Below are 14,410 nucleotides of genomic sequence, written 5' to 3'. Positions count from 1 at the left end.
CATGCAAATATATAATAATATTAAATAATAAATAAAACTTTTATTTATATCCCAATTTTTGTTAAAAACAATCAAAGTGGCTTACAAGAGTTAACATAATACATCCATATATACAAAGTATCCCCCCCTTAAAAAAATAATTAAACAATATAGGATTTAAAATTACATAACTATTAAAACCAATAAAAGTAGCAGAGTCATCATATATATATGTGGGGGGCGGGGGGATCACCACATGGCCGAGTAGTTTATTCTGGAAAGGTCTGCCAGAAGAGATCCGTCTTGACAGCTTTTTTTGAAGCTGTCCAAGTTGGTAATTTGACAGATCTCATCTGGCAGGCCGTTCTACAAGCTGGGAGTGGTTGCAGAAAAGGTCCTTTAAGAATTCACAGTCAGTCTGGTTTTTATAGGTTGCAACAGATTCTTCCCAGAGGACTAGAGTGCACGGGGCAGATTATATGGAAGTAGGCGATCCCTTAGATAGGTAGGGCTTTAAAGATAATAACCAACACCTTGTCCTGTGCCTAAAAACTAATAGGCAGCCAGTGGAGTGACTTTAATATTGGTGTTATATGATCACTCCTATATGTTCCAGTGATCAACCTGGCCGCCATATTTTGTACCAATTGAAGTTTTCGGACTAGGCACAAGGGTAGCCCCATGTAGAGCGCAATGCAAAAGTCAAGACTTGACGTTACCAGTGCATGTATTACAGTTTTGAGGTAATCCAATTCCAGGAAAGGGCGCAGCTGGCGTATCAGCCAAAGCTGATAGCAGGTGCTCTTGACCGTCGCATTCACCTGATTTCGCATCTAAAGCGATGGATCAAGAAGCACCCCCAGACTGTGAACACAGTCCTTTGAGGAGAGTGTGATCCCCTCTAGGACTGGAGGTTGCAGCCCAATACCTGGCTTAGAAGCCCCTACTGTAAGTACCTCCATTTTGTCTGGATTCAGCTTGAGTTTGTTTCCCTCATCCAGTCCATAACTGCCTCAAGACACTGAAGGGAGAAATGCCATCTGTCGTCATCGCTGATGCCCGAGACATGGAGAAATATATTTGGGTGTCATCAGCGTTCTGATAAACCCGGTTCCATGTCTACAGATGATTTCTCCCAGCAGCTTCATATAAATGTTAAATAGCATCGGGGACAGGCTGGCAACCTGAGGGATGCCATAATTAAGCTCCGTTTTTGAGGAGCAATTGTCCTTGAGCATCACCCTCTGGATCCTGCCTGAGAAGAAGAAACGGAACCACTGCAACACAGTGCCTCCGATTCCTAACTCTCTCAGGCATTCCAAGAGGATGTTGTCATCTATTGTGTCAAATGCCGTTGAGAGGTCTAGGAGCACCAACAGGGTCACGCTCCCACTGTTGATGCCTAGACGAAGGTCATCAGTTAAGACAACCATGGCAGTCTCCACTCTATATCCTGTCCTGAAGCCAGTTTGAAATGGACCTAGATAATCGGCTTCATCCAAGACCACTTGGAGCTGAAGAGCAACAGCCCTCTCAATCACCTTGCTCAAAATGGCAGATGGGATACAGGCCTATAGTTTTTCATGTCCAGGAGGCCCAGGGAAGGTTTTTTCAGAAGCGGTCTGACGGCTGTATAATGCATAATGCAACTGCAGTGGTATTTAACACACAAGACAGTGTGAAATAGTTTGGTTTCAAGCCCAAAATTGAAAGGCAACAACTTCAAGTAGTTTAGTTTTAAAAAAAGGATGCAATAACCACACAATATGAATCAGTGTATGAATTTAAAAACAGATAACGAGCTGTTTCAACAAGGTCAAAGACATTCATAACATTAATGCAGAATGACAATGTGAGACATGAACATTATGTAGTTCAATTGAAATCAAGAGGAACAGAGAACTTGAATGCAAAGACAGGTTCAATGTAACCCATAAAGCAACACTGCCCACCCAAAGGTTGCATGCTGTCTAACACTGGTGTCCAGCCTGTAATGTTTGATGAAAGTCAGAGGCTGGGACCAGACAGCAGCTTTGCAGACATCCTCCAGGGGCACCCCAGTCAAAAAAGCAGAGGATGCAGCTACTGTCCGAGTTGCATGGGCCCCAACCCGAGCTGGAAGAGGTCTATCAGACAGTTCACAGCAGAGGTGGATGGTGCCAGCTACTGATTTGGAAAACCTCTGCGAAGTAACAGGTAGTCCCTTTTTGGCCTCTGAGTAGCACACAAATAGCTGCTCGGAGCACCCTGAACCTGAGATTCTGTCCAAATAGAAGGCCAATGCCCTCTGAACGTCCAAAGTATGGAGCTGGCGCTCGGTCTCGGTGGTTGGGTTTGGGGCCAAAGTCGGCAGCACAATGTCCTGTTTCATGTGAAAAGCCAACACCACCTTAGGCAAGAAGATAATGTCAGTACGGAGGACTACTTTGTCCCTGTGGAAACGGATATAAGGTTCCTCCATCCATAAAGTTCATTTCCACGGCGAGCAGAGGTAATGGCCACAAGGAATGCTGTTTTCCAGGTCAGCAACCTCAGGTCCATAGTGGCCATAGGCTCAAAGGGCTTGGATGCCAAGCAGGACAGTACAAGATTTAAACTCCAGGCCACCGTAGGTACCAAGAATGGTGGATGGAGGTTGTTGAATCTGCAGAGGAACTGTTTCACTAAAGGGTCCTTGGAAAGGAAAGGCCTGCCTTCCATATGAAACTGAAAACAAATCACCGACAAGTAGCACTTAATGGAATTCAGACAAAGTCCCGAGTCTACTAAGAACATCAAAAACTGGAGGACTCTCAAAACCGATCCTTGGTATGGAAGAACGTCTTTCTGAGAAAGAAAGTCCACAAACTTTTCCCATTGAAACAGGTATGAACATTGCATTGACGGTTTCTGTGCCGCCGAGATCAGTATCAGGATGGATTCAGGCAAAGCTTCTACGGCTGAATCCTCCAAGCCACCAATGGGAGGTTGTCCATATCTGGGTGGAGAACGGTCCTGTCATGAAGAGACAGAAGGTCAGGCTGGAACTCCAAATGGAGGAACGTTCTTTGAGACAGATAGGGAAGCAGTACAAACCAAGGCTGTCTCAGCTGCCATGGAGTCACAAGGATGGCATCTGTCCAGTCCGCAATCATTTTTGACACTACCCTCGTGATGAGAGGGAATGGAGGGAAAACGTACATCATCTCACTGGACCACTTGAGCTGGAAAGTGTCCCCTTGAGATTCGAGTGACCTGATTTGGGAGCAAAACCTTGGACAGTGAGTGTTGAAGGGTGAAGCAAAGAGGTCGATTGTTGGTTCGCCCCAGAGCTGGAAGAGAGTATCTACCGCCTTGGAGTGGAGAAGCCATTCATGGCAAGGGTTAGAGGACCTGCTCAGCTGGTCTGCCAGGTCGTTCTCATCTCCAGGAATGTGAATGGACTGGAGTAGGATCGCGTTTTGGATGCACCAATCCCAGATGCGAAGTGTTATTTGCAGAAGTGTTCAGGACTATGTTCCTCCTTGCTTGTTTAGGTAGTATATGATGGTGGTGTTGTCCGTCAGAAGTACTGCCATGTTGGCAAAGAGATTCTGGAAAGACTTGAGAGCCTTTTCTATGGCAAGCACCTCCAATGCATTGATGTGCAGCTGCTTTTTGGATGGCGACCATCTGTCCTTGACTGTGAAGCCCAAGACATGGGCACCCCAACCCTCTAAGGAAACGTCTGTGGTGAGGATGATCTCCGCTTGCAGAGGCAAAAAGGGCATTCCAACGCAAATGTTGTTGGGTTCGAGCCATCAGCGCAAAGCCCTCTGAACCGGTCTTGGAATGGTGAGGAGCTTGGATGGAGAATCTGACATGGGGTCGAATACGAAGAGAAATCATGACCGAAGAGGCCTGAGGTGAAGTCTCGCCCACGGAGTAACGAAGGTGGTTGATGCCATGTGGCTTAATGTGACCTGAACCAGACAGGATTGTATTTGTCTGTGAGGAAGGCAAGCCCGAACTGCACGGGAGCGAGCCTGTCACCTGTCTTTCAGGAGATAGGCCATGCATATCTCTGAGTCGAGTGTCGTCTTGATGAACCTGACCCACTTGGACAGGTTCAGGTGAGACTTGTCGACATTGATCATGAGACCCAACAAGTGTATGAGGTCTAAGGCGAACCAGAGATGCTGCAATAGCTGATCTCAGGATGGGTGGGTGGTGAACAGGCAATCGTCCAAATAAGGGAAGACTGTGCTGAGGACAGCCTGAAGGGAAGGACTCTGTATTGGAACATCTCCATACCAATGGCAAAGGCAAGAAAGCGGTGATGGTCTTCTCGAATTCCTACATGGAAATAAGCGTCCTTCAGGTCTAGTGTTGCGAACCAGCAGCCTTTCTGCAAGAGTGGCAGAATGGAAGCAAGGGTTAGCATTCTAAATAGGCAATAAACAATTAAAGTGTTCAACTGACGCAAGTCCAGGATGGGTCTTAAACCAGAGTCACTTTTGGGGGCAGTGAAATAGCGGGAAAAGAAACAGCACTGAGACCGCGATGGATGTACGGGTTCGATAGCACCTTTTTTCAAAAGTGTGCGCACTTCATCGAGAAGGGTGTCTGAGGGGCTAGTAATAATAATTAATAATAAATATTTATTTATATCCCGCCTCTTCCGATTGAGGATTGAGGCGGGTAACAACAGAGAAAATACAATATACAACAGTAAAAACAACAAGCCCCACAAACCTCGACCCAACCCTCCCTCCCAACTATAAAATTAAACAGTTAAAAAAAAGTTTTAAAAATACATACAATACATCAAAGTTAAAAACAAATCACAAGTAAGAAAAATAATAAAAAGGGGATTCAATTGGTTCTGGACATTATCAATTGGAGAAGGCCTGCCGGAAGAGAAAGGTTTTTGTTGCCTTTTTAAAAGCCTCGAGTGAGGGTAATTGGCGAATCTCTTCTGGCAGGTCATTCCAAGTTTTTGGAGCGGTGACAGAAAAGGACCTCTGGGAGGTCACCGCCAGTCTGGTCTTTCTAGATTGTAAAAGGTTTTTCCCGGAGGATCGGAGTGTACGGGAAGGATTGTATGAGATGAAGCGTTCCTTCAAGTAGACTGGACCCAGGCCATGTAGGGCTTTATAGGTGATAACCAACACCTTGTACTATGCCCGGAAGCTAATAGGCAGCCAATGCAGTGATTTTAAAATAGGTGTAATATGGTCGAACTTGGATTTTCTGGCGAACTATCTGGCTGCCATGTTTTGAATTAATTGGAGCTTCCGGACATGGCACAAAGGTTGCCCCATGTAGAACGCATTGCAGAAATCAAGGCGAGAGGTTACTAGAGCATGTATGACCGTTTCTAGGTCCTGCTGCTCCAGGTAGGGGCGCAACTGGCGTATTAGCCAAAGCTGATAACAGGCACTCCTGGCTGTCACATCAATCTGAGAAGACAGTTGAAGCGACGAATCCAGGAGCACCCCCAAGCTACGGATGCAGTCTTTCAGGGGAAGTGTAACCCCATCTAGAACTGGTGAACTTATCTCCATACCCGGATTGGGGTTACCTATCACGAGTACCTCTGTTTTATTTAGATTCAGCTTAAGTCTATTTTCCCTCATCCAATCCATTACCAAACCACTCCGGTGACAGGGAGGTGAGTGAACTCAAGGGCGTATCCCCTACAGACAATTTTGAATACCCAAGAGTTGGATGTTATTGAGGCCCAGGTGTTAAGAGAGGGCCTTAGTCTATCCCCAAAGAGGGCGGAGACAGAGTGCACAGCCCCATCTCAGAACCTCCTCTTTGTCTTGTTTGGAGCCCTTCTTCTTATAGGCCGGTTGGAAGCGGGACTGAGAAGGCTGGTGATGTCCAGAAGAGGCCGAGGAAGATTGAGACAGTTGACGCTGACGGGGCCTATCTTGGGGTTGGTATTGCCGGTCTTGTGGTTGATAATGAGACTGGTACTGAGGGTACCAAGGGTGCTAGTATCCATATCAAGGTTTGGGGTTGCGGTTGGGAGCAGAAAACATGCCATGCATTCGTGCCACGGTCTTCATACGGTAACAAAAGTTGAGCTTTTCGTCAGTGTCTTTGTGAAAAAGGCCAGACTCGTCAAATAGCATATCTTCTATTGCAGACCTGGCCTGGGGAATGAGGTCTGAGCAGCGGAGCCAAGGGTGTCTTCTAAGGGCTATCGATCCCGATAGAACCTTCGAAGCACAATCAGTTGAGTGTCTCGCGGAGATTATTTGTTGACCACCGACCAAGTGGGCTTCGGTATGGATCGCCGCAGCAAACCTCTTCCAATCTTCAGGAAGCTCATCAATAAAGGTCTCAAGCTTTTCCATCAGGTGCTGTATATAAGCCCCCATATATGCCGCATAATTGGCAATTGTCATATCACAAGCCGCAGAGGCATAGAATTTTTTGGCCAAGGCGTCCAACTTCTTACTCTCCTTGTCTATGGGAGAGGAAGATGAACGAGGAGTGAAAGCGGTCTGGGAGCCTTCCAGTATGGCAGAATTAGGCTTTGGATGTTCAAAGAGCCATCCTGGACTGGACGGGGCAATATAGTACAGAGTTTCAATCTTTTTTGAAGTAGAAGGAATGGAAGCTGGGGTCGCACAGGACTGTTTGGCAATCTTTTCTAAGGACGGTAGATATGCCAATGACGGAGGGGCCGGAATGGATCCATGAATCTGGCAGTTGACTGGGTCAAGAGCATCATCTTCCTGTTGGTTGCCCTCCAATTTGAGGGCTGAAGCCATCTGGATTACACAGTCCAAGAAAGACCTGACATCATCAGTAGGGGATGGTGGGTCAGGATCTCCCAGGCACAAGGGGGAATGGGACCTGTCCAGGTCTTCAGGAGATGGAGAGTGAGATGGTCTAGAATAACGGTCCAGAGAGCGTTTGGAAGAACCACGTCTCAGTCTTGGAAAGGACTGACATCAAGGTGTGTGAGAAGAAATGGAGCCGGCCGAATCATGCAAGATCTGCATTGAGGTGGTCTTCTCGGTTGCAGCTGGCTGTATCAGATACTTACGTAGATGCCGCGTGTCCACAGGCAACAAGTAATTTCCCGTCTCAGCATCAAAAATCAAGTCAGGGTAGTGATCAAGAAGCTCACTGTCGACGTCCATTGTCATCCACCTCCTCTTGAGGCTGGGGCCCATCCGCATCAGTACCAAGGGCTGCATGGTCCCATCGAGGCAATACTTGTTTGACCTGAGACATTAACACAGGAGGATCAGGATCCCAGATCTCCCCCTCGGATTCAGAGCCAGTATCCAGGTGTACCAGAGCAGTGTTCACATTGACCACAACAGGCTGAGCCAAAGGCAGAGAGGATGTAGCCGAGCAGATATCATCTGGTACAGGAGGAGCACCAGACATTGGGATTGGAGAAACAGAGATGGTGCTGGGCAGTTCGCGATGAGCTTTCGGTATCAGAGAGACAGAGTGAGCCCTTCTCAAAGACTGGTCTGCCTCGTGGTCCAGAGACCTCTCAAACCTCTCCATATTCCTCTTATGAGCCTTTTTTGGTTCATCTCCACAGTCTTTGGAGACCTTAGAACAGTGATGGCGAACCTATGGCACGCGTGCCAGAGGTGGCATTCAGAGCCCTCTCTGTGGGCACACATGCTGTCGCCCTAGCACAGAGTTTGCCAGAGTATGTTACTAGAAAGCCAGAGGGACATGGCACTTTGCAATAAATAAGTGGGTTTTGGGTTGCAATTTGGGCACTGGGTCTCTAAAAGGTTCACCATCACTGCTTTAGAGAATTTTTCCTTGGTTTTCCCCCCTCTTTTGTCAGAGGGTTTGGAGTGGGCTTTACGAGCCTCAGAGAATTTTTGCGGCCGCTCAAGCTGAGTCTCCAAGATGGAGGCCGCAGAAGTGGAAGCCGCCACAGGCTCTTTCATAGTGTGTCACCTTGAGCTTCTGGTCCCTGTTTTTGCGGGCCTGAGCGGTCATGGCCTTGTACAAGGGACAGATATTGGTGTTGTGTGCCTCCTCAAGGCAGAGGACACACAAATCATGCCCATCCAATGTGGGCATCTTGCCTCCACATTTGCCACAATGCTTGAAAGAGGCCATCATAGCAAAGTGACCGATCAGATGCGGCTACCAGAGTCCAAAGGGAGATTGAGAGAGTGGTCAACAATTCAAGCCAAAGGTCAATTCCAAAGAGAGATTCCGTAAGAGCTGTTAGGACTGAAAACAGAGTTAGCGAAGTTCCTTGAGCTGCAGAGCGCAGCGGAACGAAGGAACTGGAGAAGAGCGGGCCCAGCAGGGGCATTTATATGGGATGGGTGGAGCTACCGCCAAAAAGTTGCAAACTAAGTTTTGCCTAGAGATTCAAGAAGTTTTCGAGCTAACTGCACAGGAGCAGTAAAAATGCATTTGTGTGATTCACAGAGACCACGAAGAAGAAATAAATATACCAAACTAAATTTTGGCCTAGGATGTACAGTACTGGCAAATCATACCCAAAGACACAGAATACTTTTTCTGGGCCAGTGTAGATGTTTTATTCTATGGATGCATTTTAGCATGGATGTCTGATTTGTGTTGAAATACTGCCATATGCTTTAGTTTGAAATACTCCAGAAGATTGATTACTTCTTGGTGTTTTCTTTACTTCATTGGCAATGCAAGTAACTCTCACAACATGAATGGAACTACTGATACAAACTGAGTTGCCACATTCTTGAGTTTTCAGTCCAAAAGCCATTTAATTTTTGTCATGTGCAAATGAGGCACATTGATTGTTGCACTGTTTTTTTACCACCATGTTTCAGCCTTGGCACCAGTTATATAGTAAGCACTGATTTGAGACAGCCAGGCTAGCATAATACAGTGGACCCTTGTTATACGCTGGGGTTTGGTTCGTGTATGCTCAAGTCCCATTAAATATAATGACATAGCAAAACGGTGTCCCTTATAAAAAATGGGAAATCAAGGTTTGATATTTGAAATGTATCTTTTTTTGAACATTTTCAAACCGTGGATGCTTGAATCCGTGTATAAGAAGGGCCAACTGTACTTAGAGTGCTAAACTTGGAATAGTGAGACTCACATTCAAATCTCTATTCAATCAGGAGGTTTAGGAGCTTCCACTAAAAATATAATGGTACGGGTAAAATGGAATGAATGCATGCAAATCAATTTCTATGCGTTTCACATTCAAGATGGTTAAGTCTGCAATCTGATCCACAATGAGTGGTGTGGGATTTGTGGGTTAAGCATAACCATGTTTAATCAAACAGACTCTACAATTGTCCATGGAATATACTGCCAAATAAGTGTGGCAAATCAGGACAAATTAAACTGGTGAGGAAGAGAGTAGAATCAATGTTTGTTACTGAAAAGAACCTTGCATTCCTGCCTTGGGTCTTCTAGTAAAACAAAATAACTTATATTTGTGTGGACTGCTCCTTCAGCCATCCAAAGAATGTGCATACAAGCCATATATGTGCACACTAGTGCAAAGAAACCTAATAGTGAAATCTAACAGTATCAATATTCTTTCAATGTATGGTTAATTTCAAATGTACTGCCAAAACTCAGTTTGTGCCTATGGGAACAGCAACCTTATTTGCATATTCTCTCTGGCTTTCTTCTCCTGTGTTCTCCATTAATTAGTTACTTTCTGGTTTGCAACAACAGACTACAGTGTGCCATCATATCCAGGCTGGTAAACCATAGTTTGTGTTAGCACAAGCCATGATAAAAAAACTGATTCTGACCTAACAGTAAAATACAGTAAAATCTAAGTAGATGTCATTTATAAATATTCACACAAAGCAGAAGCCTTGACAAACAAATGAATTTAATGGGATCCTGAACTGAACAATTAAATAGTCAGTACACCCTCTTAGTCCAGCCATACATCCTCAAGCACAGAAATAAACATGTTACTTGCTTTTTAAAACTACAATTTCTTCAATTAGATCAGGGCCATTCTGTTTAGAACATATTATCCGTCTTACGTGTGAGAATGGAAACAGCCAACAATAGCTCATCCTACAGCAGACACATTGGCACTTAGTAGATGCATTAGACTACAACTCTAATGTACACAGCCTGGATGATGCTCAGTATTGCTTGAACTGGAAAGAAGCCAAATCCTCTCTCCATGCCCCCAGACAGTTCCTCGGGACTGCTAAATAAAGGGAAACTTCAATTTTGCCCTTCTTGCAATTTCATTGGGAACAAAGACCCATAGTAAGACTCTTCACTTATCCTCTTTCCCTATATATCAGGTTTTCCTAGAGAATAAGGAACACAAGAAGAGTTGTCAGGACCATGTGGCACACTTGGCCTGGAAATGACATGGATGTGGCCACTAGGTGGAACTGGAGCAGAGGTTACTACAGTTCAAGTGGCAAGTGTGCATGAGTCAGCATTTGGAAGCTGTGCATCATGGGACATCTGATGCAACATGCACAGTAGGTGAAGTCAGTGAAGGGGTGCTTCATGGGATACAGTATGATGCAACATGCACTAGGTATGAAACCAGCAAGGTCCCATTGGTGGCATGGCTATCACATGACTTCACAAAAGACCATCTATATAAGGGAGAAGGTGACTATCTCCGTGGTTGGGTTGTTGTGGTCGGTGACTGGCGAAACACTTTGTTTGTTTGTATATAGAGCTGTGAGTATCCAAGACGGCTGTCTGATACTCTGTGCGTTCTTGTATATAGCTTGCAACAACTGATTAAAAGCCCTCGTCTTCGAGAGAGCCTTACTGTCCAGAAGCGTTTATTTCTTCAAGCCGGGAGCTCATGGCTGGTCAGCTTGCGTGGGAGGAATTTTTCCTTCTCAGCCTGAAATCTTTGCAGATGTTTCTCCAAGAGCCTTCTTGTGGCGTCTTGCCTGCGTGGATCAAGTCTGCACGTGGTCGTAGTGGACACAGCGCGTCTGTCTATGCCCCAACAAGAGCCAGCATCACATAGCCTATTTGTTAGGCATAACCAGTCTCCCAGCAGCACACTTAATAAATTGACTATCAAATACAATGTGCAAAAAAGTTAGAAATTTGGGCCTGCAGACAGTGGAAATAAGCACTGAGTGGTATGTGTGTGATGCAGGGCCAAGGATCCAGCTAAAGCTGGCCAGCAAGATAACAGGTATGCTCTGTCTTTGTTTCATGGCAATTATGTTCCTGAAAACTTAACATGTTAGCTTTCCTTACAGCTGCATTTTTAGAACTGTATGTACAGCACTTGTACATTAGCAAAGGACATTACAACCTTCATTCCAATTTTTAAGTAAAATTAATATAAATTTAAAACAAAGGTTTAAATAAAATAAAGGAGAGGCAGACTAGCTCCAACTGTATGCCTGGAAGAAGACAAGCCCTCCCTTCATCCTCCATCTTGAGGGAGAGAGAGGCAGGCTAGCTCCACCAGGCCTGCCTGGAAGAAGACATGCCCTCCCTCCGGTCCATCTCCTTTGGTCCAGGCCTCAGAGGGAAAGAAGAACTGCTGGACCTGATCCCCTCCCCTCCCCACCATTCCCTTCTCCTTTTGTGTCGTGTCTTTTAGATTGTAAGCCTGCGGGCAGGGAACCGTCTAATATCCCCTCTGTTGTGAACCGCTCGGATTCCCAGTGATTGGGTGATATATAAATAAATCCTATTATTATTATTATTATTATTATTATTATTATTATGAGAGATAACAAAAATCAATGGAGATGGTAAGTCTGCATTTGGAAGCTAGGCCAATTATTTTTGGCATATGCATACAGAAGTAGAAAGGTGGGTTAAAATGAAATTTGTGGAGACTGCTATTCACTTAGATATGTCTCCATTATGCAGATAATTTCCCAGAAGCTATTTCCAATAATAATACATTCAACCAATGTGCATGCAAAACCGAAAGGACTTTGAGCAATACTTTTCAAGATTTTAAAGAGATTAAGAAAAGCAGTTTCAAAAATGATAATGTAAAGAAAACCTTAAATCTAGCACTTACTTCTGTCTCCATGGAATTTCCTGCATGTTTTTACAGCAACAAAGATATCCATGTTCTTCACAGGATCTCCCTAAAAATATAATTTCAACTACATATTTTTCTTACATTCAGCTGTGTATTGCATCAGTAAAGCTTTAGAAAAAAAAGCCTTCAAAACATAGCTCTATATTCCCCAACATATAAGAAACAGTTTAAGGCAGTGTAACAATTTTCTAATACATTTTCTATCTAAATACTTAAATAATTCAACCTGTCAGTGTAACCTGTCAGTGTGGCCTAATAACACTTTCCATTAAAATTATGATAGAGATTCTGACTGAAGTGAGTTGCAACTCATTAGGGAAGCAAAGAAACAAACAGAAGTATCTGGCTAGAGCAGTACAGATACAGAAGGTATATTCTAGTATAAAGGGAAAAAAGGTAACCATTCACTTAACTGTCCCACTGAAATCAATGAGATGTTTGAAAACAAAGCCCAAATGGTTGGAAAAGCCCCCCCCCCCTTTATTTGTTCAACCTACTGTATCACAAAATGTTAATGAAACTCCCTCTAATTTAATATATATTGATAATATGGTAATTCTTCCATGTTTGACTGGTGTCTCCAGGAACTAAGTTTGAGCTCTAGGAATCTGAGGCCAGTCCTGGAGATTTAACAAGCCACTACTGCTGTTTCACAGCTAGTCAGCTGAATCTATTTCACAATGCCCCAAGAACAGAAAGCTGTTGACAGCTCCAAATTTGGGTCTGGGGAGTGGAGAAGCAAGTCCAGGTAATGGAGAACTGAACAGAGACGTGCAGAAGCTGCAGTGGGCCTTAGTAAAGACTAACAGAATGGAGATCATTACTCAGTAAACATTACAAAATGCATTTTAAAAAAGGAGAGGTGCCAGGACTGTCTAAGAGAGAATTAATCCAGAAAAAGGCTTCTATACCATAATAGAAATATTTTTTTTAATTGTATGATCAATGTTTCTTAATCTTTTCTTTACTACGGACCCCCTTTAAATATCTTTTATTGTGGCAGATCCCCCCCCAAAGGCTTAACTCAAGATTTAAAAACATAAATTGAATGGTGGAGAACTGGCAGGAAAGACTTTGACAGATGCAGGATCTGGAGGAATATACAGTTGCCCCTCCGTTTTCATGGGGGATCAGTTCTGGACTCACCATGAAAATTGAGAATTGCTTATATTCAAGACCTATTGGCTTGAATGGCGGTGCCCCCTGCGGGGACCTGCAGGTGTGCGCCATGGGTGTGCCCCCCATTTTATCCCCCTCCATTTGCCGCCCGCAAACGGTCAAGGGACATGGACTTTAAATCCACAAAAACGGAGGGGCGACTGTACACCACTGGATACTGGCTGTTGTATTTTTGCTGCCTCGTACCGCAAAATATCTTAGCTGCCTTTGGTGGTACAGTAATTATTATACACCTTGACCTGGGATGACTGGGTTGACTTTTGCTGCTCTGTATTAGACAGCAGCTGCAGCAACAATAACAAGTCTTAGGTTGTCCTGGAAAACTGAGAAGACACTGCAACTCCTATTAACAAATTTCCATCTGTTAAATTTCCATCCGTAAACACCTCAGAGGTGCTGGAGGGGAAAGCATGACGTTTTCTCCTGCTTCTTCCCACCAGTTTGTGCTGGAGTGGATTGAACAACAACATGCAACCAACCCAGCCTTTGCTTTGGCTCCTGTCATGTGACTGCTACACTGTGAGGGGAAGGTGGGCTGAACACCTGAGCGACAGTAGAACTGACAGCCAGCCAACCTGCCTGCCGTTGCCCTTCTTTCTCTCCCAATCCTCTCCTTTCCATCTAAAAGCAGTCCATCAGAAACACTTCAAACCCACTGAAGGCAAACTGAGTGACAGAGGAATTAGCTAGCCAGCCTTTGCCCTTCTCTCTCTCTCTTTCCCTCTCCTCCTTTCCACCCAAGAGAAGTTTAGCCTCCCATCAGTAATGCTTCAACACCAGCTCAGCTTCTCAGCCCAACTCCTCTGGGGTTGAATTGTTTCTGACTGGACTGGTCTCCACTGGAAAGGAGATGGTCAGCCCACTTCCTACCTGCAATGGAACAACCATATGACTGGAAATGTGTAGAGACAGCCAGCCAGCCTTTGCCTTGTCTCCTGTCAGATGGCCACTCCACCATGAGTAGGAGGTAGACTGAACAGTCTTCAAGCCTTCAAATCTTTGCACCCCCCTTGTAGGGATATTGCAGCCCCCCTGGGGATCCATGGACCACAGGTTACGAACTACTGGTATACAGATACATCAAACAGTGAAGACAGTGGTGGTAGACAGTCAAACAATGTTGCTGTTGTGTACCACAGAGTCTCCTTCCTTGGAGGTCTTTAAACAGAGGCAGGGTGGCTATTTGTCGGGAATGCTTTGATTGTGATTTCATGCATGACAAGGGGTTGGACTGGATGGCTCTTGTGGTCTCTTCCAACTCTATGA

At 44.9% G+C, this 14,410-nt stretch overlaps 1 protein-coding gene across 1 annotated transcript in view; it reads right to left on the bottom strand.

Moving 5' to 3' along the window:
* The window catches only part of B3GLCT (beta 3-glucosyltransferase), a 117,153-nt gene that overhangs the window by 26,231 nt on the left and 76,512 nt on the right, over positions 1-14,410 (bottom strand). The window contains exon 10 of the mRNA XM_042456650.1: positions 11,942-12,011. Within this exon, the coding sequence (XP_042312584.1) occupies positions 11,942-12,011 (70 nt within the window). The remainder of the gene's footprint in view (positions 1-11,941; positions 12,012-14,410) is intronic.

This window comes from Sceloporus undulatus, chromosome 3, assembly GCF_019175285.1.
Source record: "Sceloporus undulatus isolate JIND9_A2432 ecotype Alabama chromosome 3, SceUnd_v1.1, whole genome shotgun sequence".
NCBI lineage: Eukaryota > Metazoa > Chordata > Lepidosauria > Squamata > Phrynosomatidae > Sceloporus > Sceloporus undulatus.
The sequence above is the reverse complement of the archived record's forward strand: the minus strand, read 5'-3'. Positions and strand labels throughout refer to the sequence as shown.